Raw genomic sequence first — 24,087 nt, 5'->3', positions numbered from 1 at the left:
TTCATGTCTTTAAAGGTACTACTGAACTTGTAGAATTCATTTAGAGTCTAAACGTTGGTGTCAAAAGAAAGTTAGCCTAAACTTACGGTCATATTTTACATATGGACATCTTGATGGGTTTATGTAGAGCAAACCTTGATAAATCTTTTTTGGAGCCCACAGCCTCTGCGAATTTTGCCACCAACACGCTGGAGTGGCCATGAGAAGCTCCTAATGATAAATTCAGTCGGGATTCAAATGAGTCAGCTGTAAAAAACAAAACAATTTGTAGATGATTGTACTTCGTTGTTAGAGGCCTGTTTCAACAGATATGTTTATACCATACCTGATGATGAAGAATGACAGTTCAGTTCGTTCATCATTGGTTTGGAAACCGTGTACCCACAATGGCATTTCTCTAGCATGCTGGAACCAACCTGTTCAGTATGCTCAGTCTTATCTTAGTACTCTTCAACTTAATAGAAAAGAAGCTTAGAAGTGACGAATAGATGCAAGACATAGTTTCATTTCTATGCATGAAAATCACTGCTAGTGAAAATGACACACACATGAAGCGAGTCCCCCTTAAATCTACCTGGCAGAACATTATGGGTGTTTCAGGAAAACCTTAAGACTCCCGTAAAAGCCAAATCGATTTGCAAATCGGCGTTTGTCGCAATCCGTCCAATTTGGGTTCAAGTAGAACATGAGATTGACGGAAACTCGGAAATTGCGCCTACCCAAAAATGGCGAAACCAGTCATGGGCTGTCGAAGAGTTTTCAGCAACCTTGCAGGTAGTTTCCTTTATGAAGACAATTATTTAGCTTTTGTCTGAGCTGGCCAGTCATTCAACCAGACATGTGTACTGATTAGTAGGGTAGTAGAAAATTCCTCTTGTCTACAGCATTATTTTCCGTAGCGACCAGTAACTCTTTTCTGTCTCACTTGCATATGGATACCAGCTCACCCCTCATCTTTCTTGGGTTGCAAAAAACTCACTAAATTCCAGGGAATTATTTGGACCTGACTGAGGTGACCGACAGCTGACTGATAGCATTTTGTATCGATCGATCTGTTGACAGTTTTGATGTTCTTTAAACATTGTGCTCACGCACGCGTGTTTAGTGAACCTCCAATGGAACCGCACAAAATGCCATTGCATGCTTTTACCCATATACTTGCACTTCAGGTCTGCCCTGGAAGATTTCACCAGCAGTGACCACTTTAGAGGAAAGGATACGTTAGTAGGGCCCATCTTGATTATTTCTTTGAGCTACTGATGCCACAAGAAAGCAAAGGCAAACGACTAGACATTCTCGCAAAATTTCTTTTCAAAGTTATTCTTACAGAAGAAGTAAATGCTGGATGACTTTTACTCAGCAACTGCTAGCATTCTCCGCAGGCCTCAAAGTGCCATTTTGTTAGTTTCAGGCAAACGTCTTTTGCGTACCTGTTGAAAAATCTAATGATAGTAAACTCAAGACTCTATATCAGTCATCCCTTGATTTCAGATAAAATTGCCAGGTTTACCTGTTGCACAAAATGGAAACTTGGTTCATGGAAAAAATTTGGTAAACGGCTGAGTTGCAGTAAGTCACGGCAAAGGTGAACAAAACAGTGTTCCGTTGATTTCTCCAACAACAAACTACTCCAACAAAGCTTATATGACGGGGCGTTTTCCGTCACAATGAACAAACCTTTACACGTATTGGTGTCAAACACCTGAACTGGATATGCACTCACCGAACTCACTCAAACTAAACTTCGCATGAAGAAACAAACGGGTCGATGACATAGTTTACATGTGAAGGAATGACTAAGTTCTCTTGGCCGTTGTTCATGCAGGTCCTGCAAAACTGTTCAAAAACAAAACACAATGTCCCTTGAACGCTATGTTCTTATTATACACTCAGACATTTCATTTGGCCATCAGCAAGTTACAACCTGCTTCCCAACTTTCCTTCTCAGTATGCGGACGTTGAGCAAGCTTGTTTTGGTTGTCTGGAAATTTGTAATACAATGACTGGATAGCTGCTAGTTGGAGCAATCACCCACTCACAACTAAATGAATATACTAGTGCTAACCACATGCGGTTCTGAACTCCGGACAGCATTGTTAGGAAGCACCCTTGTCACCGGAATGATGCTCGGGTACTAGCTACGGATGCCAGCCTTTGCGTTTGGTCATGTGCACCCAAACAGCCGTGATTCTTCAAGCACTAACCACGACAGACACAAAGACCGCCTTCATTTGAATATTTTAAACTACGTTCAAACTACTCAAAAGGCTGAAAAATAGCTTTGTATTCGGTCCATCGAAATGCTATCGAAAAAGGTCACAACAGCTTTCGTGTTGTTTGCGGGAATAGATTGAAGCTTTGTATGCTCTGGTCCTTTCGCAAAGAATGTGATAAGACGCATAGGTGGTAAAACAATTCATGCTCCATGTACTGAGGAAATCTTCGCAAATTGAAATCCTTCAAAATTCAGGAAGTAATCAGCAGTCTGGCTTATCAACTCAATTTAATGATGATGTATTTGTGTGTTCGTCAAAGAACACGAATAAATGTGGGTTACTGATATCACTTTAGTTGCGTGAACCAGAAACCCAGTGGCTAATCAAGGACAGTGTGTCAGAAATAGATTACTTACACCGAGAGGTGCACAACAGTGAAGTCAAGAGAAATCACGCCATCCCTAAAAGTTCACAGTTTACAGGGCATACGCTTTCATGCCTGAAGTCACAGAAACCCGTCAAAACTCTGGCAATTACGGAGAAGGCGAATATGTGTGATTAACTTTGAAAAACCAATTGGTGAAATAACTCAGCAGATAATTAAGTTAAGTAATTGCGAAGCACTGAGGAATAAACCTACGCACTTTTGCATCCTCAGATTAGCTGGCCTATTAGACTGCAAACTAGTCCGCAAAAGTTATCAAAGCATAGCACAAAGCAAAAATTGGGACGGTTTTTTAAACTCTTCCATGCACGCGAGGTTTAGTCATACAGAAGAAAATTGACCGGAATGTATGACTGGAAGCCTCCTAAGAAAAACCGGGATCTAAGTTTCGATGGGGATGGAATACACGAGTAGCAATCGATACTCTTGTAGGACCTGACAACTTACAGTTGAACCAGAAACGCAGAAGGTGACATCGTGCACCTAATCAACCATATTGATTAACACGTGTAAAATCTAAGAAAGCACAGTCCACTAACTAAAGAAACTAGTGATCGCGCTGCCCAAACACTTAGACCCGGTTGTTGTATTAGAATGTGAGATAGAGAATTCTAAGCAGAAATAACAGAGCGTATTCTTTATGGAATAAACTGTCTTTTACATACTTTATCGTAAAGTAACTTTGAGAATGAAAAAATTTTCCCATCCGTTTCCAAGGGAAGGCAGGCACAATAATCAGGCTGAGCAATTCTAGCTATTAATTATCATCAGTTCGACTGAGCTAACTTACTCAAAAGTATCGCCTTGGCACAGTGTGCTCATTTGATATCGTTTAGTGATATTTTAGACTGATTTCTCAAACATTTTCTTGCTATTAAACTGCTTACTGCACTATGGGTACTGTGGTAGCTAGAAATTTGATTGCCAGGCCAGCTTTTTACTTCCAATAGTCAAACAGCTAAACTCGGTTTTGATATAGCTAGAATTCCAATCAAGTTGGTAACCGATAAGGACTCATTCACTTTATGCTACTTTCTCTAGCTGAGCCCGTCATTCCGAAAATTTAACGGGTTTGCCCCCGGGCCTTGCTGCTCACTGGGACGTCATAATACAGTGTCGATTCTTTGAGAGAATTCTTCTGAAGTTCTCCACCTGATGAGCCACTGGATTGCACTGTGCCATGGTGCAGCTTATTGAAAACCCCCTAAACCAGTAATAACTCAATGCTTACGTCCCACTTGATACTCGGTGGTATTATTCTGCTTAAGCAAGTCTTATTTTCAATAAAAATTTCACCCACTCAGTATATCCGACCTGTGTTTAAAAGCCCAGAAGTCCTGTACACCTGTTTCATACTCTTGTTGTACACAGCTGGCAAATCTGAGTTTCAAACCCGCAACATTCCGGTCAGTGATTGAACACCCAAATGCTTTGCCACGTATGGCTGATCAGCTGATCAGGACAGATGCCACTCATCCTTCAATCACAAAACACTATCACGTGTTCACGACCCGAATAACCATTATTCTGATGAAGGTTATTCATTCATCTGTGCTACTTATTTGCTTGAGCTAACGGCATCCATTTGCCTCTTTTCTGAGGCTTCGTTCACATGATCGCATTACCACCATAATATAAGTAGAAACCAATCCTCAACTAACGTCCAACGGTGTGTCGTTTAGATTTTCTCCAGTAATTTTCGGTATCATTCCTAAAAAAGCGGAGGTATTTACCATTTTGACATTTAAATTTGACCTTGTAACTTCATATCAGTCACGGGTGAACTGGTACAAATTTTCCCAAGTAGGACGAAGGGTTAGTAGGCCCACCAAACGTGTCCCGTACTGAAAATAGTCTCATCAGGAGAGAAGGGATTTCGTGTTGCCGAGATTGTAAGAAGTATCTCTTGTTAATGACAGCTTCGGTGTTTGTCCTCAAAGTTTCAGTGCCCCCAAAGAACAAAACTCTGAAATTCAGATGAACCGATGAATTAAGTCCGCGTATTTCTGTATTTTTATGCACAGGAAAGACTCTTAGAAGAGTGGATAAGTTTTCCTTCAAACAGTCTTCTCATTAGCGCAAAAAATTAGTATAAATCACAACAGTTGTGTGTGGGACCATGTGGGTGTTTTGCTTAGTAAGGTTTCATATGAGCACTCCCATACAAAATCATTTTGTACCTTACATCCCCTTGTAGCTGCTTTATTTGAAAATTTTTTGACGTTTTAGAATGCTCAATGTATAGAAGTAAGGAATATTCAAGCCACTCAGGTAGCTGATCCTACAACTGCTGGGTAATCCTTTGTCACTTTTAAAGGAAAGTCGACATTATTCGTGAACATACTGAAATACTGACAGTCCCGCGTAAAACATGAAAGATTCTGGTTTATGAAAATCCAATAACAAGGAGCTTGATTAAGAGGCGACATGGAAGAATACGTGTGAAACCTTTCGGGGATGTGGGAAATATTTATTGCAAGATTCGTGATCAGGCGGAGTTACACATTACCCGGATTGGACTAAGGTGAATTACAAAGAAATAAGAGATTTTGTAAAAACAATCTCATTATCCGGATCGGAGTTTTCTGGAGAAAGTAAAGCAAATCAGAGTCTTGGACACTCAGTTCATCCCAAAACATGAAGGCATTCGATCCCAGGAAATTCGTACCTTTTATGGTACAGAACGAAATTCGGTCCTGATTATACATAGCTCCCCACAGCCTTAACCATCCTGTGAGAAGCCAGTTTACGACTGATTACGCCACTTGAAAATGAACAGTGGTCTACCCTGTTAAGTGTTAGATAACTCCATCGCTCATGAACCAAATGGACTGTTGGATGTTCCAACTGTTTTTTATAAATATGGTGGATTTTAATACCTTTTGAATGAAAGCTTCTGATGATTTACAACCTGGGTAAAACGTCTGCAATTAGTAGCTTATTTTTGTAGCACTTCTAGCCTATATACAATATTCCTGTTTTTGGTGATTGAAATATGGCAATCAATTCTCGGTAAGTCAGATGATTCAAAGTTATTTTCCACCTTCAACTGGATGAACTCACAAAAAGACGAGCATTCTCAAGGCAGGACAGAGTCACACCTTGCAGTTGGAGTCTTATAAAAACGAGACCTTATTGTTGTGTTTGCTTCTTTAAAAAGTCTTTTTCAACGTTCGTTCCGTTTCACTCCTAGGTGTCCAAAGTTTGGAGGAGCATAACAGTTGGGTATTAATTAATAAGAATCCTTCTATATATCCTGAAATCAATCCAACTCTTACAGTCATATGAACTTATACTTGATGATGCAATGTTTGTAGCGGCTTAGCGTCATAGGAACGTTTGGGAGACAAAAACTTCATGTGAAGAAGTCCTCTGGACGTTTTTTTCGTTCCGACCTACGAAACTGACCGTGTGTTTCTGGTCGTTTTATAGAGTAAAGTGAATGATATGAAATTTGAGAATAACGTACACAAATGTGCGGCAGATTAAATGACTCCATCCTTGTTGAAGTCCTTCAAGCATTAGTCTACAAATGCCTAATTTTCCAGTTCCGTAATTTTTTGCCCAACCTATTTTCGCCAACCTATTTTGTACTGCTTAATTGAAGCACATATGTTCTATAAGAGAGTGATGCGCTGGTAACGAATGAGTGTTTTTTCCGTTTTTCTGCAAACAAAATATTACTAGATATCAACCTTGAGGCGGATGGCACCTTCACAATGCACATGTTACGAGCCACTAATCTCTTAAGGAAGACGAAACCAAGTATGCTGGCAGCATAATTGCCAACTAGGTTACCCGTTACCATGTTGAGGCAATATACTTGATCTGTGTGAAAGACTCGACGACCTAAGGTTTCTAATCATCAGATCCGCAGCTTCTAACCAAGTTTTCGTCTTCTACAAGTAACAAATGTCTAACTCATGTGACGATTACAGGTTTATCAGATATGCAATGATGCATTGTACATGTTGATCTAATTCAGCTACTTCTGATGCACAAAATAAAAGATCTACAGGTGATTGATTAGGTTTTGTTGACTAAAAGTTTGGTCGATTGTGGATAATACTGATGAACACAGTATGACTGGTTCTCGGAGCGCCCAGCGAACTGATCACTTGAAGTGTCGTAAAATGAATCAGAGAGGTACGCCCCGAGTAACAGTCGCTAACTATGGGGGATACAGTGCGCTAAGGGAACGAGGTTCCTATGAAGTTGGACAGATATTTAACTATATGCTGTCCGAATGAATGTTGTGAATGTTTATGCATTCTAACTGAAAGGTTGACCCTGAAGGGCGACCGTGAGCAACCAATGAAGGAAGGTCTTCAAACGGAAATAACACGTCCCTGCAAAGTAAACTTGTATTAGGCCCCAACGCAACTTACAACAGCTAACTAAAGTGCCCATCATTTAGTCTAAAGACATAATAGGCAGAATGGTTCCGACGATAAAACTCATTTGCACAGTTATTTTGTGTTAGGGTGAGTCTTGGTGTAAAATTGTCGTCTGCCATGACCTGCAAATTAAGTAGTATGGTAATCGCTCCCTTCGGTTTCGCTTAGGCTATGAAAATTCGCCGACATATCATTACTGGCGTTGCTTTTTATAAATGGCAGGGATACTCGGCAGGAATAAAACAACTGACAATTGGCTTTAAGTGGAGTTCCATGGGTTTTCGCATATCATTTAAAAATATTTTCTAATAAATAGCTGACAACATCAAAGCACTTCAAGGATAGTAATCGTGTGGTGCGCCTCCATAAAGAATGAGAATGCAATTTGGGCATATGATAAACGTGAATTCGGACAGCAGAATAGAAGATACGAGAAAAAATGAGCGATTTTGGACGGAACGCAAACACATGGCCTCTCCAAACAAACGCAGGTTATTTTAAATTCTGTTTTGTTTTCTGTCAGGAGCCAAAATAAAACTCGCAGGAGCTACAAGTGGCCGTAATCTAGCAAACAGCGGGCTTGACTCACTTCTGGGTGTTCATGGAGCCGCATGTAGTTGTGACAGTTCATCCAGCTGAGAATCGTATTCTTTAACCAAGTAATTTTCGACAGTGTTACGGGTTCCAGTTTGACCGGCAACACAACGTGATAGGCCTCAACCGTGTCCACCTGCACAAGGAAGCGTATCGTAAATGTATTATTTTCACACAGCCATATAGAAGGCGTTTCCATCATAGAATATTCTGAATCTAATTATGAGGAGACACAACCCGACGTCCAATGTTTTGGTCTAGGAGCCACTGTTAGTCATCCATAAAAACACGTCAACTCTCTGCTAAAATATTTATCTGTCCCAAGCTCTATAAAGCAAACATAAGCATCCACCAATCAGACTATTTCTGCAACAGCAATAATACTCAACAGTCCTTTCGGTCCAGGTTATCCTAGCCTTAGTGAGGGGCGTTTTCAGTGTCATCTCTTAGGTTAATGGTTTTGGTAGCTTACGTATACAACTTCAAAGTGCGAAATGCAGGTTTTAATCTAAGGTTTACAAACCCCTGTCAGTCAGAGGCAGCACATCCATATTTGTGATGCTGAAACATTGAGGTGAAGACCCTAACAAAGTGACCACAAACAGCCAATTTGAAGACAATTTTGAGGGACCATGCATAGAGCTGTTGAAGTGATAAACAGTGAATAAACCCCTCTAAATTCTGGACACTTGTGTTGTGAGTAAAACCTGTGGAAATAATAGAAATAAGGCTTCAAAAGAGCTTCGAAGGAGTATATTATCACTTTTATGAACAGAGGGGACTAAGCAGCCAATATGAGTAATGACAACATTGAAATTTACGATTCGCCCAACTGCAGCAATTGTATTGTGGTCTTTGTAGTATTGACAAATACCATAGTCTTGGACAACTCCTAACTCCATGACAATAGGTTGATATTACCTTTACTTGTTGGGTCCTTCATGCTGGCTAGAGTGACTCTGTGTTGTATTCTATCAATTATTCAATTATTCAGTTATTCATTTATTCAATTACTTAATTATATTTTCAAAACGTTCAACTGCTGCGGAGACAGTATTTTGTTAGAACCGATATCCCAATTCCATTAACATTTCAAAACAAAACTGGATTTTTAATGCACAGGTTTATCCAGTTCAAGTGATCTTTACCTGTAGTTCGTTGGTTGGTGTGCTTAGTGATCTTTCAGCATTTATGAACGAGCCATTCAGCTCACGACTTTCAAATTGAGTGGAAGCAAATTCCAGGGACTAGTGGAAATTCCATAAGCAGAGTCTTTATTCTATCTACCAACAAGTTTTCATTTAAATATACATGGTTAAATTGTCTAAATCAAGAGCTATTTACCAGTCGGAATTCAAAAAATCCGTCACTGCCTAGTAGTTCTAGTTGTGATAATTTAGCTGGTTGAAAACCATGTTGGCTTTTAGTTTTCCACAGATAAATGCAGTTCATGTTCCGAAGACTCAGTCAGAGCTAACATAGTTATGCTTTGCGAACAAATGTTTGGTTTGGTCTAACTCTATGGCAACGACCCATACCAACTGGACCCTTGCAAAGGACAATAAACAACAGATAAGTCAAGGTTGTGGAAATGAATCGTCCAGCCGGCAATATCTAGGTTATTAAAAATTGTGAGGACGTAGAGACAATTCAGTCGCTTAGCTGGAAAAAATGTCACGTGTATGGCAGAAGTTGTGTTGGGAGATTGACAGAACTTTCACAGCAGACATTGTTAACGAAAGGAATAACAGCCACTCAATCAGCAACAAGAAAACGAGCCCAGTAACCAAAATTTGGGCGTTTGGACAAGTTCGGGCGTGGTGAGCTCGACAATCTCATTGATTGGATAAGTTCACCTGCCGACACTTCTTTGCACGACAAAAACCATTATTCCTTCATGAAAACCTCCAAGAGAGTCTCTATTTGCAGAGTAACCCAACAACCAAAATAAACCGACCAAAACTTTGACACTAGCCGGGAATAATTGTGGACGCGTTGTCCGATGCATGACTGAACGGGCACAGAAATCACACCGAGCAACACAACGGTCTAACTTGTGAAGCTCAAGGTGCCTTTCTAAGAACATAGGAAGATAAATTCTGCAGCAGCCCAACATGACAATAGAAGAGAGTAACATCTAGCACTAAAAATAAGAAGGTTCATCTTGAAGACAGAATTTCTAGGCTGATTTGAAATCAGGAAAACATAAGCGATCACAACGAAGCTGGGATAAACAATCTTTCCAGTAGAGTACTCACAAAGGCATAACAAGACACTGTTGTCAATTGCGAAGTCCAGATAAATTTGGGGAACTTAGCTAGCAGCAATCTGATCAGCCGGATCGATGAAAACTTCACAAACAAGCACACCAAGTCATCGTTTCAGTCATCGTGTTGATGGGAACTTTCAACAACATTTCAATAAAAGAAAACGACAACCAAGTTAAAGAGATATGGAAACCTTGTCATTCTGCTGAATGAAACATTATATATAGAAGTGATCAAAGGCAAACATGATTACTTAAGTAAAGCAAATCCAACGACAAAACTCCTTATCGTTACTCAGAGAAAAATTAAAAATAGAATCAGCAACAAGAACCGAAAATTCCCAGACCTTCTAGATTGTCACGAAAGTAGAACATTGGAGAACGATGAGGAGTCAACCATTACCCACTGCCGGACTTCCAAAGGTATGTAAACAATTTCTCCCTGACAAATCTTCCTCTCCTTCTCTGACATACAAACGTTCAAATGAACTTGAAACATTCGTCAGTGGATCGCAATATTTGGTCATCAGTTTGAAGTACTTTTCACAGAATTACGAATATACAAACATCGACAAGGAATGAATATTTGTCTCATTCAATGTAATTTTGATGTTCAACTCCGTAGAATTTAGTGGCGCCAAGACAGTTGTATGCAACAGACCTGATTGGTATAGCTTACTAAATTAAACGGGGAAATGCAGGTGGTTCGACTTAAAATTAACTAAGTATTTTGAATTCAAGCACAATTACTACGACCAGCCATGAGAAGCATTAATAAATTAACATGAATTTCAAAGTTAACCTTGAACGATTTTGTGTTTCCTGATATAAACACCATAAACATGTATGCGTTTCGTGCAAAATACTTCCGTTAGCATCAAGGAGAGGAGAGGCTCAGCAAAAAAGCAAGTCTTTGACGGTATTCAATTTGACGTTGAAAAAAGAAGGAAAACAGATACATTTGGATTTTCCTAGCAAAGGCTTGCTAAACAGGCAAATAAAGAGTGGGAACCACAATGAGCGGCACACACGGACCGTTTTAAGGGTCACCACTGCAATCACCTAACTTGCCATAGATAAAGCCGTATTAAGACACATTGCATACATTGAGAACTTACGGAAGGACACTCTGCTTAAGGTCTTTCAAGGATACTTTTACCTGAGAAAATCAATTTGGTGGCATTTCAGAAAACCCAACGCAACTGCCTTAAATACGAAGAGGAGGCAAAAGAACCACATTCCAATCAATGAGACTATTGATGAAATTTGTTCAAGATTGTAACGACAGAACAATACCAAGCTGTTCCACAAACCTACTGATACTTTGGATTTTTTAGTACAAAAAGGAAGTCGGATTTGATGAAATACAATGGCGTATGCGACATTTCGCCCAAGGACTGTTACTAACAATAGATGGGAAAAGGCTGCTATAAGATCAAGATTAATTTTTACTGGTCCTCGTGTACAACAATCAGGAAAAACATGTTTGACTGCAAGGACGTTAGCACGTTAGCTCCAGTGGAAACAAAGAAGCGTGGTACTCTTCCGAAAACTCTATCAACAATCATAATAAAGCTGATCCAGTTTATGAATTGCTGGGGACAAATGGATTTTGGAAATGCGTAGCTGAGGACTGAACATGCAATAGAGTTAGGAACTAATGAGATAATCATAAAGATACACTAAAGCAATAGACCAATTTGACTTGGATTTACTTTCAGCTACCGAAGAAAAAGGACTGAACTAAGCATGTCATTTGAATTTAGAAACATCATTCGATGTGAAGGAAAAAATAGAAAGTTGCAAGCGGTCAACTTAAATGAAGGAGAGAAAACTAGAATCCAAACCAGACTAAGAACAGAGGAGTCATGGATGGAAATGAAATTTGAAAAGTTAGTACCGGGCTAACCAACAAAACCGGATGATAACATAGTACTGCGAAAATCGTTAACCAATCAAATTACGAAGCTGTCCATCAGACAGAAATATCGGACTCTTTGATGTTGAATAAACGCAACCAAGTACGAAGAAACCAAAAATCAGCTCAGGGAGAATATCTCCTCTAATAGCAAGGAAACTTTTGCAAGCCTTTTTCCAAGCTTAATAAACAGACAAAAAGTCACGTGATCAAAAGTCAACGGCCGCAGTAGTGCACAGATCTTAACGCGCTTTGAAACCTAAAACTACATCATTTAAAACAACCCTTTAATTATTTTAGCCAACAATCAGTTCATTTCAGTCAGCTTGGATGGATAATATCTCAGACTTGTGTAAACCCCATTATCACTTAAGAGTAATGCAGCAAAAGACCAGATTTGTTCCCAGGAGCACTACTACATACACAGGTATGACTTCGTGGAAAACAGGTGTTTTCAGTCCCTCAGATCATCTATCTTCCTACTAACTTATCGGCGGCTGTTCCAGCCATATTTGTAGCCCGTATCCTTCTACGTACTTTTTGTTTAAGTTGATGCAATTGTGGAAAACCTGGATAGTGATTCGTTTGCTTGCTGAGAGATTCCTCAAAATTAGAGGTTTTTCGTAAATCGATTTTCTTTGTGGTATTACCAATTTCTGTGACCAGATGAATCGTTACAATACGTCTGATATTTACCAGTTTTACCAAAGACAGCTGTTCCAATTTTTGTTGAAAATCACCCTCTTATGTTGGACAAAAGTAGCCCAAATTGTGTAAGCATGAAGTGTTCCCATGACAACTCTCTTCGAAGGTGTACCGTTGTAGAAGAATGGCGTGGTTTTGTCCTAGTGCGGAGCCTGCTCTCCTAAATGATACTTAAGTTGAGACAATGAACTCAGCAAAGGCTTCACGCCTGTGCATTCATCATTCTATATTCCATATAGTGCACAGTTTGGTTCAGCCTGACATAGTTTTGCTGGTTCACTCAGGAATGACTCAACGTTCCTATGTAATGAGTTAATTGGAAAAGCTGAATTTCAGACAGAAAATCCATTACCTTCGTTTTTAACTCCTCACAGTATTTGGCACCATCCATTTTCCATCACTGGATACTTGTATTCAACAAACCTAGGTTAACCTGCTGAGACGCATTTCACAATGTTATTCAAATGAAAAGTCGTCCCGAAAAAGTGCGAACATCTCCTGACCGTTTGTAACAGGTTGTATTATCTGCTGCTCATTAGTGTGGAAAACATTTTCAAGATAAATTTAGGAGAAAGTTCAAAACGTTGCCACATTGCAGAAAAGTCACACATGTTTTGGTTGTGAGTAGATTAGAGTAACATGCTAGGTTGTTTTGAAATCCAACTCGTTAAGAGGTAAGTTATAATCTTTCATAGAAAGTGGTATCCTGTAGCCCTTGACACCATGAATCGACTATTGTGTGTAATTACCAAAACACGCTGAAAATTCTTTCAACGCCCTTCGATTTTCCGCCAAGAACATGAGAATTTTAAACGGAAAAAGCGGAAAGTTAGGCATTAATAACTGTTTCTTGCTGGGAAAGTCACCAATTCGGGATATACCGTGATCTATGATAGCTACTGTGCGAATAGTTGATCGGGTCTGTGTCCTCATGATTCCCATCGTTTGTCCAACCGTTTTCTAGACACGTGTTCATTCACAAAAGCAACTGCTTATTTATGTGCGATTGTGACCCAGCCTGTGTGTCTGAGGGATTTACATAGTGTTCTTCTTTATTTGCTCCCACAGTGATATATCCCTAAATTTTGTGGGGCTTCAATAATACTATATTTGTTTTCGAAAAAGTTTGGTGACAATCAATCGGTTTATTGCTGGGCTGCATTTCGCTTTTGACACAAAAGCTTCGTCAGACCAAGTGACAGGGCTCCGAACTTGGTCGAGATTTAAGGCGGAAGTATAATCAATCAGCTTAGTCAAGCTAAGTCTCTGTTGGGTGTCGGCCGAGGGATTTTAGTGTGTTAGACTGGTGTCAGACTGGAAACCTACGTGTGTTTGGGTCCAGCCTCGGGGTTCGGTTCATTTGATGGTTCCTCATGAACGTCGTTTGCACTTTCTGTCCGTTTGTGTGGATGAGCTAGTGCTACGATAGTTGTGTAAGAGGGATGCTGGTCGGATTGGCTTTGTAATGATTCTACGTGGATTGACAACCACACCGTCACGTGTCAACTCGGCTTATCTAAGATCACTCTCCATACACTCGCGAGTTCCATACCCCCGATTCTATTCACGCTGTGATGCTTAGTAATTTCCACCGCCTCGGCTATCAGCCGCTGTGGTGTGAATACAGTCCCCGTCTTATAACTTCCACATTCTCCAGATCTATTCTATGTCCCATGTCTGAAGCATGTACCGCCATCTCTGAGTCTTTGACCAGGGTTTCGTATTCTTCTACATTCCTTGGTGGTTTGTTTATCCTTCTTTTATGGTCACCAATTCTGTTGTGCAATTCCCCGGCAGTTTGTCCTATGTAAACCTTAGCGCAATCGTTGCAGTTAATTTTATACACACAGTCCCTAGTCCTTTCAACTGACAAGGGATCTTTCAATTGCACCAAAGCTGAGTGTAGCGTTTTTCCCTTCTGAAAAGCTACTATATTTGTCTTCACAAGCTAAACAGTCGACAGTTGTTCGCAGTTTGTGAAGAGGTTGGGATTCTCCGATGGAGATCTCTTCTCCAGTAAGCGATGCCAAGCTAGGCTGAAAATCAGCATCAGTGCAGCGTGGTATCCTCAGGAAATCACTTCAGAACTCCTAAAGTAAACTCAAAACCCATAAAAGATGGCGGGTTATCGATCAAACCTTCGCAACTTCCAAACTAACATCGTCTATTGATCAAAATTTTGTTATTTTTAAACAAGAGGCTACACATACTCATCGAATATGTGTGAGTATCTTGCACACCCGTGCAGATCACAACCAGAAAGTACGTTTTATTCAAACACCCGACCACCCAATAGTAGGTAACATTCTAACCATTCTATGACAAAAATGTGAACGCGTTATGTTGTTTCGTTCAAAATATTTCCTTTCATCAGATGCATTTTTATTACTAATGTCCACTTAGGCTGACCGTGAAAGACTTAGACGACTGCACCCTTGACCAGACTCACCATTGCTCCGATTTGCTCGACATATCCCCTCCATAGGGCTCCGAACTTGGTCGAGATTTAAGGCGGAAGTATAATCAATCAGCTTAGTCAAGCTAAGTCTCTGTTGGGTGTCGGCCGAGGGATTTTAGTGTGTTAGACTGGTGTCAGACTGGAAACCTACGTGTGTTTGGGTCCAGCCTCGGGGTTCGGTTCATTTGATGGTTCCTCATGAACGTCGTTTGCACTTTCTGTCCGTTTGTGTGGATGAGCTAGTGCTACGATAGTTGTGTAAGAGGGATGCTGGTCGGATTGGCTTTGTAATGATTCTACGTGGATTGACTAGCACACCGTCACGTGTCAACTCGGCTTATCTAAGATCACTCTCCATACACTCGCGAGTTCCATACCCCCGATTCTATTCACGCTGTGATGCTTAGTAATTTCCACCGCCTCGGCTATCAGCCGCTGTGGTGTGAATACAGTCCCCGTCTTATAACTTCCACATTCTCCAGATCTATTCTATGTCCCATGTCTAAGGCATGTACCGCCATCGCTGAGTCTTTGACTAGCGTTTGGTATTCTTCCGCATTCCTTGGTGGCTTGTTAATCCTTCTTTTATGCTCACCAATTCTGGTGTGCAATTCCCTTATACACACAGTCCCTAGTCCTTTCAACTGACAAGGGATCTTTCAATTGCACCAAAGCTGAGTGTAGCGTTTTTCCCTTCTGAAAAAGCTACTATTTTGTCTTCACAAGCTAAACAGTCGACAGTTGTTCGCAGTTTGTGAAGAGGTTGGGATTCTCCGATGGAGATCTCTTCTCCAGTTAGCGATGCCAAGCTAGGCTGAAAATCAGCATCAGTGCAGCGTGGTATCCTCAGGAAATCACTTCAGAACTCCTAAAGTAAACTCAAAACCCATAAAAGATGGCGGGTTATCGATCAAACCTTCGCAACTTCCAAACTAACATCGTCTATTGATCAAAATTTTGTTATTTTTAAACAAGAGGCTACACATACTCATCGAATATGTGTGAGTATCTTGCACACCCGTGCAGATCACAACCAGAAAGTACGTTTTATTCAAACACCCGACCACCCAATAGTAGGTAACATTCTAACCATTCTATGACAAAAATGTGAACGCGTTATGTTGTTTCGTTCAAAATATTTCCTTTCATCAGATGCATTTTTATTACTAATGTCCACTTAGGCTGACCGTGAAAGACTTAGACGACTGCACCCTTGACCAGACTCACCATTGCTCCGATTTGCTCGACATATCCCCTCCATTTTACACGGTGCAGTGAATCAGCTGACAGCAATGCATCCTCATTCATCGACGATGGAGAAAACTGTCGTAAACCTCCTAGTCCTTGTGCCTTACGGCGAGTAATGTCAGTATCGGTTGAGAAGAGATTAAAACGGACTCCGCCGATCAAATTAATTCTTCCTCTTTCAGACTGGAGTGGATTGGGCAGATAACTTTGGCAATCACGTTTTCCAACCTAAGTTACTTAATTTTGAATCCATACGGCGATAACTTCTTAGGAAACGTCGCCAGTCACCACGGCTGACTTAATAACATTTAGGCTGAACTTAACTTCTACTCCCAGACTCAAGTAGCCAAATGTTACCCTTGAAGCCGTGTTATGGCAATTAGGCCTAAAAAGTGTAGTTTTTGACATTACATCGTCCCCCGTCCAGGTGACCGATTATGCCGTTTTTCTCTACTGATCCTTCGGTAATCTACTCAACGTAAGTTTCCGTGTGACTGGATCAGTTCGCAGAATGCAAAGAATACTTATTTTCTGCAGCTTGCTTTCACCAGCCGTTAACAAAAACCTATCTCACAGCCCACAACTCTTTCTAACTCCTCCATCTAGTCCACAAAACCTCATGTTCTATCCTCAAAAACGAATTCACGGAAGAGAAATATCTTCAGTCAGCTGATTGCTATCGAAATTCAGTAACATTCTAGAGCGATATACAGCGACAAATAATTCCTGGTTTAAAAACTGAGCGAAATTGAGCAACAGTAATCGTCAGCTCGTCTTCTCGTCATATTATTGAGTCACCACTTCTTCCGAGTGATCAGAACTCCCCGTCAGCATGTCTGAGCACGTCATTTTAAAACTTGCCCACTTCTAGCACTATTTACTTTCTATCCAGCATGATGCAACTACTTCATTCCGATCTTCCTTATCTGCAGAAATGGTGACCTCGTCTTTTAAAACTCACGGCGGACGAGTTAGCAGAGCAGTCCCAGTCTCAATCGGGTTTCACAGGGGGATCATGGTGCTTCAATGCCACTTCTAAACTGCTGAGATTGGGGATTGATCGCAACTAACCTGCGTACTGCACTCGTGTAATATTAAATTGAGATGGGGTTAGAACCATGGTAACACCGATAAACTACGCCAAGAAATCCTGCAGACCATATATCACAGATTTGTACAATGATAAAAATATCCTGACGCCTTTGATCACAATAAAATCCGTGGAAATGTCGGATGGTGACCTGAGAAAGATTTGACGTCAGTTCACTTATTAACCTCTTCCAGTTGCTGAAAAATTCCCCGTGTGGTTTTCTCGAGTTGCATTCACGGCGCCTAATGTGATATGGAGTGCATATTTGAATGTTCGATTGGTTTTGTCAAATGCACTCTCACTCTCCCAGGGTGCCTGCGATTTTGGCACCACGGTAGAAGGCCAAAATATTGATTTTCACCAGAATTATCAATTGCCAAAAAATATCATTCAATTAATTTACTTGCAGCAAAACACGTTAACTAGGACACTTCGAATCTAGTCATTTCGTAGTCGTTTGCACTTTCTGTCCGTTTGTGTGGATGAGCTAGTGCTACGATAGTTGTGTAAGAGGGATGCTGGTCGGATTGGCTTTGTAATGATTCTACGTGGATTGACAACCACACCGTCACGTGTCAACTCGGCTTATCTAAGATCACTCTCCATACACTCGCGAGTTCCATACCCCCGATTCTATTCACGCTGTGATGCTTAGTAATTTCCACCGCCTCGGCTATCAGCCGCTGTGGTGTGAATACAGTCCCCGTCTTATAACTTCCACATTCTCCAGATCTATTCTATGTCCCATGTCTGAAGCATGTACCGCCATCTCTGAGTCTTTGACCAGGGTTTCGTATTCTTCTACATTCCTTGGTGGTTTGTTTATCCTTCTTTTATGGTCACCAATTCTGTTGTGCAATTCCCCGGCAGTTTGTCCTATGTAAACCTTAGCGCAATCGTTGCAGTTAATTTTATACACACAGTCCCTAGTCCTTTCAACTGACAAGGGATCTTTCAATTGCACCAAAGCTGAGTGTAGCGTTTTTCCCTTCTGAAAAGCTACTATATTTGTCTTCACAAGCTAAACAGTCGACAGTTGTTCGCAGTTTGTGAAGAGGTTGGGATTCTCCGATGGAGATCTCTTCTCCAGTAAGCGATGCCAAGCTAGGCTGAAAATCAGCATCAGTGCAGCGTGGTATCCTCAGGAAATCACTTCAGAACTCCTAAAGTAAACTCAAAACCCATAAAAGATGGCGGGTTATCGATCAAACCTTCGCAACTTCCAAACTAACATCGTCTATTGATCAAAATTTTGTTATTTTTAAACAAGAGGCTACACATACTCATCGAATATGTGTGAGTATCTTGCACACCCGTGCAGATCACAACCAGAAAGTACGTTTTATTCAAACACCCGACCACCCAATAGTAGGTAACATTCTAACCATTCTATGACAAAAATGTGAACGCGTTATGTTGTTTCGTTCAAAATATTTCCTTTCATCAGATGCATTTTTATTACTAATGTCCACTTAGGCTGACCGTGAAAGACTTAGACGACTGCACCCTTGACCAGACTCACCATTGCTCCGATTTGCTCGACATATCCCCTCCATTTTACACGGTGCAGTGAATCAGCTGACAGCAATGCATCCTCATTCATCGACGATGGAGAAAACTGTCGTAAACCTCTGAAAATCAGAGTGCAGCGTGGTATCTTCAGGAAATCACTTCAGAACTCCTAAAGTAAACTCAAAACCCATAAAAGATGGCGGGTTATCGATCAAACCTTCGCAACTTCCAAACTAACATCGTCTATTGATCAAAATTTTGTTATTTTTAAACAAGAGGCTACACATACTCATCGAATATGTGTGAGTATCTTGCACACCCGTGCAGATCACAAGCAGAAAGTACGTTTTATTCAAACACCCGACCACCCAATAGTAGGTAACATTCTAACCATTCTATGACAAAAATGTGAACGCGTTATGTTGTTTCGTTCAAAATATTTCCTTTCATCAGATGCATTTTTATTACTAATGTCCACTTAGGCTGACCGTGAAAGACTTAGACGACTGCACCCTTGACCAGACTCACCATTGCTCCGATTTGCTCGACATATCCCCTCCATTTTACACGGTGCAGTGAATCAGCTGACAGCAATGCATCCTCATTCATCGACGATGGAGAAAACTGTCGTAAACCTCCTAGTCCTTGTGCCTTACGGCGAGTAATGTCAGTATCGGTTGAGAAGAGATTAAAACGGACTCCGCCGATCAAATTAATTCTTCCTCTTTCAGACTGGAGTGGATTGGGCAGATAACTTTGGCAATCACGTTTTCCAACCTAAGTTACTTAATTTTGAATCCATACGGCGATAACTTCTTAGGAAACGTCGCCAGTCACCACGGCTGACTTAATAACATTTAGGCTGAACTTAACTTCCACTCCCAGACTCAAGTAGCCAAATGTTACCCTTGAAGCCGTGTTATGGCAATTAGGCCTAAAAAGTGTAGTTTTTGACATTACATCGTCCCCCGTCCAGGTGACCGATTATGCCGTTTTTCTCTACTGATCCTTCGGTAATCTACTCAACGTAAGTTTCCGTGTGACTGGATCAGTTCGCAGAATGCAAAGAATACTTATTTTCTGCAGCTTGCTTTCACCAGCCGTTAACAAAAACCTATCTCACAGCCCACAACTCTTTCTAACTCCTCCATCTAGTCCACAAAACCTCATGTTCTATCCTCAAAAACGAATTCACGGAAGAGAAATATCTTCAGTCAGCTGATTGCTATCGAAATTCAGTAACATTCTAGAGCGATATACAGCGACAAATAATTCCTGGTTTAAAAACTGAGCGAAATTGAGCAACAGTAATCGTCAGCTCGTCTTCTCGTCATATTATTGAGTCACCACTTCTTCCGAGTGATCAGAACTCCCCGTCAGCATGTCTGAGCACGTCATTTTAAAACTTGCCCACTTCTAGCACTATTTACTTTCTATCCAGCATGATGCAACTACTTCATTCCGATCTTCCTTATCTGCAGAAATGGTGACCTCGTCTTTTAAAACTCACGGCGGACGAGTTAGCAGAGCAGTCCCAGTCTCAATCGGGTTTCACAGGGGGATCATGGTGCTTCAATGCCACTTCTAAACTGCTGAGATTGGGGATTGATCGCAACTAACCTGCGTACTGCACTCGTGTAATATTAAATTGAGATGGGGTTAGAACCATGGTAACACCGATAAACTACGCCAAGAAATCCTGCAGACCATATATCACAGATTTGTACAATGATAAAAATATCCTGACGCCTTTGATCACAATAAAATCCGTGGAAATGTCGGATGGTGACCTGAGAAAGATTTGACGTCAGTTCACTTATTAACCTCTTCCAGTTGCTGAAAAATTCCCCGTGTGGTTTTCTCGAGTTGCATTCACGGCGCCTAATGTGATATGGAGTGCATATTTGAATGTTCGATTGGTTTTGTCAAATGCACTCTCACTCTCCCAGGGTGCCTGCGATTTTGGCACCACGGTAGAAGGCCAAAATATTGATTTTCACCAGAATTATCAATTGCCAAAAAATATCATTCAATTAATTTACTTGCAGCAAAACACGTTAACTAGGACACTTCGAATCTAGTCATTTCGTAAAACACTACGACCCAATTTTGTACACACACACACAAATTCTGAGTTTAAAAATTGGCTAATGAGTCTATAAATTTTTTGAAACAAGGCTACTCAAGTCAGAACCTGCAATTCACTTTGTAGTCTTTATGAATTATCCTATGGACGTACAGTAACCATAGTAACACCATGAAGGCGCCCACATCATGTACAAAGCACCAGCGTTTCTCATGGGCTTATTATTGCACAGAGAACAATAGTATAATGAAATGCTGGTGTTGAAAATTTTCTGAGACATTCAAAAAACGATGTCCATCGGTTTGGTACAATGATTGTTGCCTGTCCAACAACTGCAGGATCTAGAGTACATTCCTCTAGTTACAAAGTCATTCATTACCATCTGAAAACAGATGTAATGAAAGGATTTGCTCAATTTGAACACTTTTCCGTTTATTTCTCTCAGGGAGATTACAGAATTTTCATTTCCCACCTATTCTTTTCTAGAAAGATATAAATACTCTCAAGGCAATGGTTCTCGGCTCGATAAATTCAATGGCATCAGAACTCATCACTGAGTTGGGCAGTATTTACAGCATATTCAAACACACGAGTTTATCTGGTCACTTTTCAGTTATGTGTGGCTCGTGATCAGCAGTTCCTCTTGTTCTGGTGACTCCTTAGGAGGATCAAGTGGTTCCTTGCTTCTATTTTCTGGATTTGTCCCCGGTGGTTGATTTCCATCTTACATATACTCGCTATCCATCTAAATTTTATTGTGTTGTGTTGCATTTCACCGTTCCATATTTCGTTCTGCCACATCTTACTCTAGTTATTATATTGTATTTATTACTGGAAATTTTGCTTGTGTTTCAAATATATTCATATGCATATATATGGACACATTTTTAACCCGACCAAACCACCTCTGGCATACAACCTGGATCCCAAATGTTAATTTTTGCCGCATACACTGATGGCACTCAAAGTCTTATTTCCCGTCTAATACTTGATGTACACTTGTTATATGGACTTAGAGTGGATGGGCGTGAGGCTGAGAACAAGTAGCCTATTTCACTACTCATTATGCTGTGAGATTTGTGAGCGGGGTTCGGTCTGACAGGCTAAAGATGGAACGCGATCTCGGTCCTCCATGTAGACGTATGTAGAGCACAGGAACGGGGCAGAATGTTTTCCACACTTAATACGTATTTTTCAAAAGCTTATAGAAGAATGCCAGCAGGTGCGGATCGCCACACCCCTAATGTGGACATCACATATTTGTTAATTTGCCAAACAATCACAATGCTAACTGTAACTGTGGTTGAGCAAACAGAAAAGCACAGCTTGATTGTTTAACATGAACAATGTTAGAAGAACCGTGTACCTTAGGTGATTGCATAACGGGTACTGAGTTTTTACATCTAATTTCCTTCATGAGAACAGGTATTTACCGGAAAGCAAGTCAAACTATAAGGCATGTGTAGACACTGAAACGGAACTTTTCTGCTCAAAGTGAAGTGGAATACCCACTAACTGTTGGTCGCAAAAAAGGCCTTAAAGCTTATGGTTGTCCACGCCCACTGAGTTCACTTCCTCTGACTTCAGCCCCTCCAATGGATCTACGCCACGGGAAAATGGAAAATTCCTGAGCACCACGGTTGAAGTTTCAGGACCAGAAAGCATAATAGAAATTTTGAGAAATGTTGATTTCAAGCACGTAGCTTTTCACTCAAATTACATTTCTATTTCCAAACAATATACCTATTTAATTTATTCTTTCTAGAGTTCCAATGTAGAGTGTGAACATTATGAAGAACGCAGTCATAATTGTTCATGACTGACGCAGCTTTCAGGTTAAAATGGCTGCATGCAGAGTTCCTGTCAGTCGGTGTGGTATCTATAGTTTAGCAGCGTGACCAAAGCTGGTTTGAGTAAAAATGTCTCGGTTCCTGTCAAATCATAAGTCATGTCATAATTTCTGGGCCCAATCCTTGAGTCCTCTTAGATCTACCGTGACAAAAGCGGACACATGCAGGGACAGTAATACAACAGTCACCTATATTCAGTTTTATTGGTGTACCCAACCCGTAGGGTAAGAATAACTCTTTTTTAAGTTCTATTCAGTCAGGAATTACGCTAAATGGGAGAAGAACGGTGACGCCACATTCATTGTGGAAGATGCCAGATAAAGCTGACCATCTTACAAGTTATCCAGCCATGTCTTCTGTTCTTCTTGAATGGAGTTACACATGGTTGCACTCACTGTATCTTTATTTCACTTAAGAATGTTATCATCAGATGCTAAAATTAACCCAGTAGCTTATCAGTTCAGTGCCCTGTGAGTAAAGATTTGACGAGGTGAATGCGTAGCAAAAAACCCACCAATTCACGATTTTTTCGGTTTTATTAAGAGACATAAATAGGGTTGAGGAGGAGCCTATAACCAACCATATATTGAAAGATGTTAGAACGAGGAGAAAGTTACGAGGTGAGCTCTATTGCAATCACAATAATTTAAACACTTGCACACAGGTAAAGCACTCAGGGAGCACACTTGTCTCGACGTTCACGTCTTTGACAGAGGCAATGAACCCGAACAAGTCACGAACACAATTGAGAAATAACTGTTTCAACACGAGTTCTCAGCGTTCCAAAAGTTAGCTCCTCACGTCGAGTGTACGGGGCAGTGGATAACCTTGTTCATCAAAACTTTGAAGTCCGTAAATACGACGGATAGATATGCTCGTTAGTCTCAAATATTCGGGGTATACAGCCGTAATAAAAAAATTTGCTCCTGAGTTGTTTTAGACGGCAGGTTACCTGTGTCCCTATTTTTCTCGGTATATATTTTCTGAGTTCTCTGATAAATGTATGTTCATTGGACGATTAACGAACCTGTTGTCAACATACTCGATGCTATTCAAAATGATTGTGCCATATCCTTTATTTGATATGATCTACCTCACAAATTGTGCAATGCCTGTCTGTGTTTCACTGGGACTTCTATGGAATAAATGTCTACAACTGTGTTGATGGCAAGCGTTGACAAATTCCATTTCAAGTTAATCTAGTCTATCTTTCGATGCAGTTACTAAGTGGTTACCGGGTAGTCTGGTTGATTACATCACCAAGCTGGGTTTGAATCTCGAATTGAACGTTTTTATAACGAG

General features: G+C 40.6%; 2 protein-coding genes across 2 annotated transcripts in view; one reads left to right on the top strand and one right to left on the bottom strand.

Moving 5' to 3' along the window:
• The window catches only part of T265_05378 (hypothetical protein), a gene marked incomplete at both ends in the record, with an annotated part of 104,026 nt that overhangs the window by 59,113 nt on the left and 20,826 nt on the right, over positions 1–24,087 (top strand). The window lies entirely within an intron of this gene.
• The window catches only part of T265_05377 (hypothetical protein), a gene marked incomplete at both ends in the record, with an annotated part of 91,420 nt that overhangs the window by 53,503 nt on the left and 13,830 nt on the right, over positions 1–24,087 (bottom strand). Inside the window, one exon of the mRNA XM_009170368.1 lies at positions 7,648–7,788. Within this exon, the coding sequence (XP_009168632.1) occupies positions 7,648–7,788 (141 nt within the window). The remainder of the gene's footprint in view (positions 1–7,647; positions 7,789–24,087) is intronic.

The sequence above is a fragment of the Opisthorchis viverrini genome (genome assembly GCF_000715545.1).
Source record: "Opisthorchis viverrini unplaced genomic scaffold opera_v5_100, whole genome shotgun sequence".
NCBI lineage: Eukaryota > Metazoa > Platyhelminthes > Trematoda > Opisthorchiida > Opisthorchiidae > Opisthorchis > Opisthorchis viverrini.
Note: the sequence above shows the minus strand (reverse complement) of the source record. Positions and strands in the feature narration are given on the sequence as shown.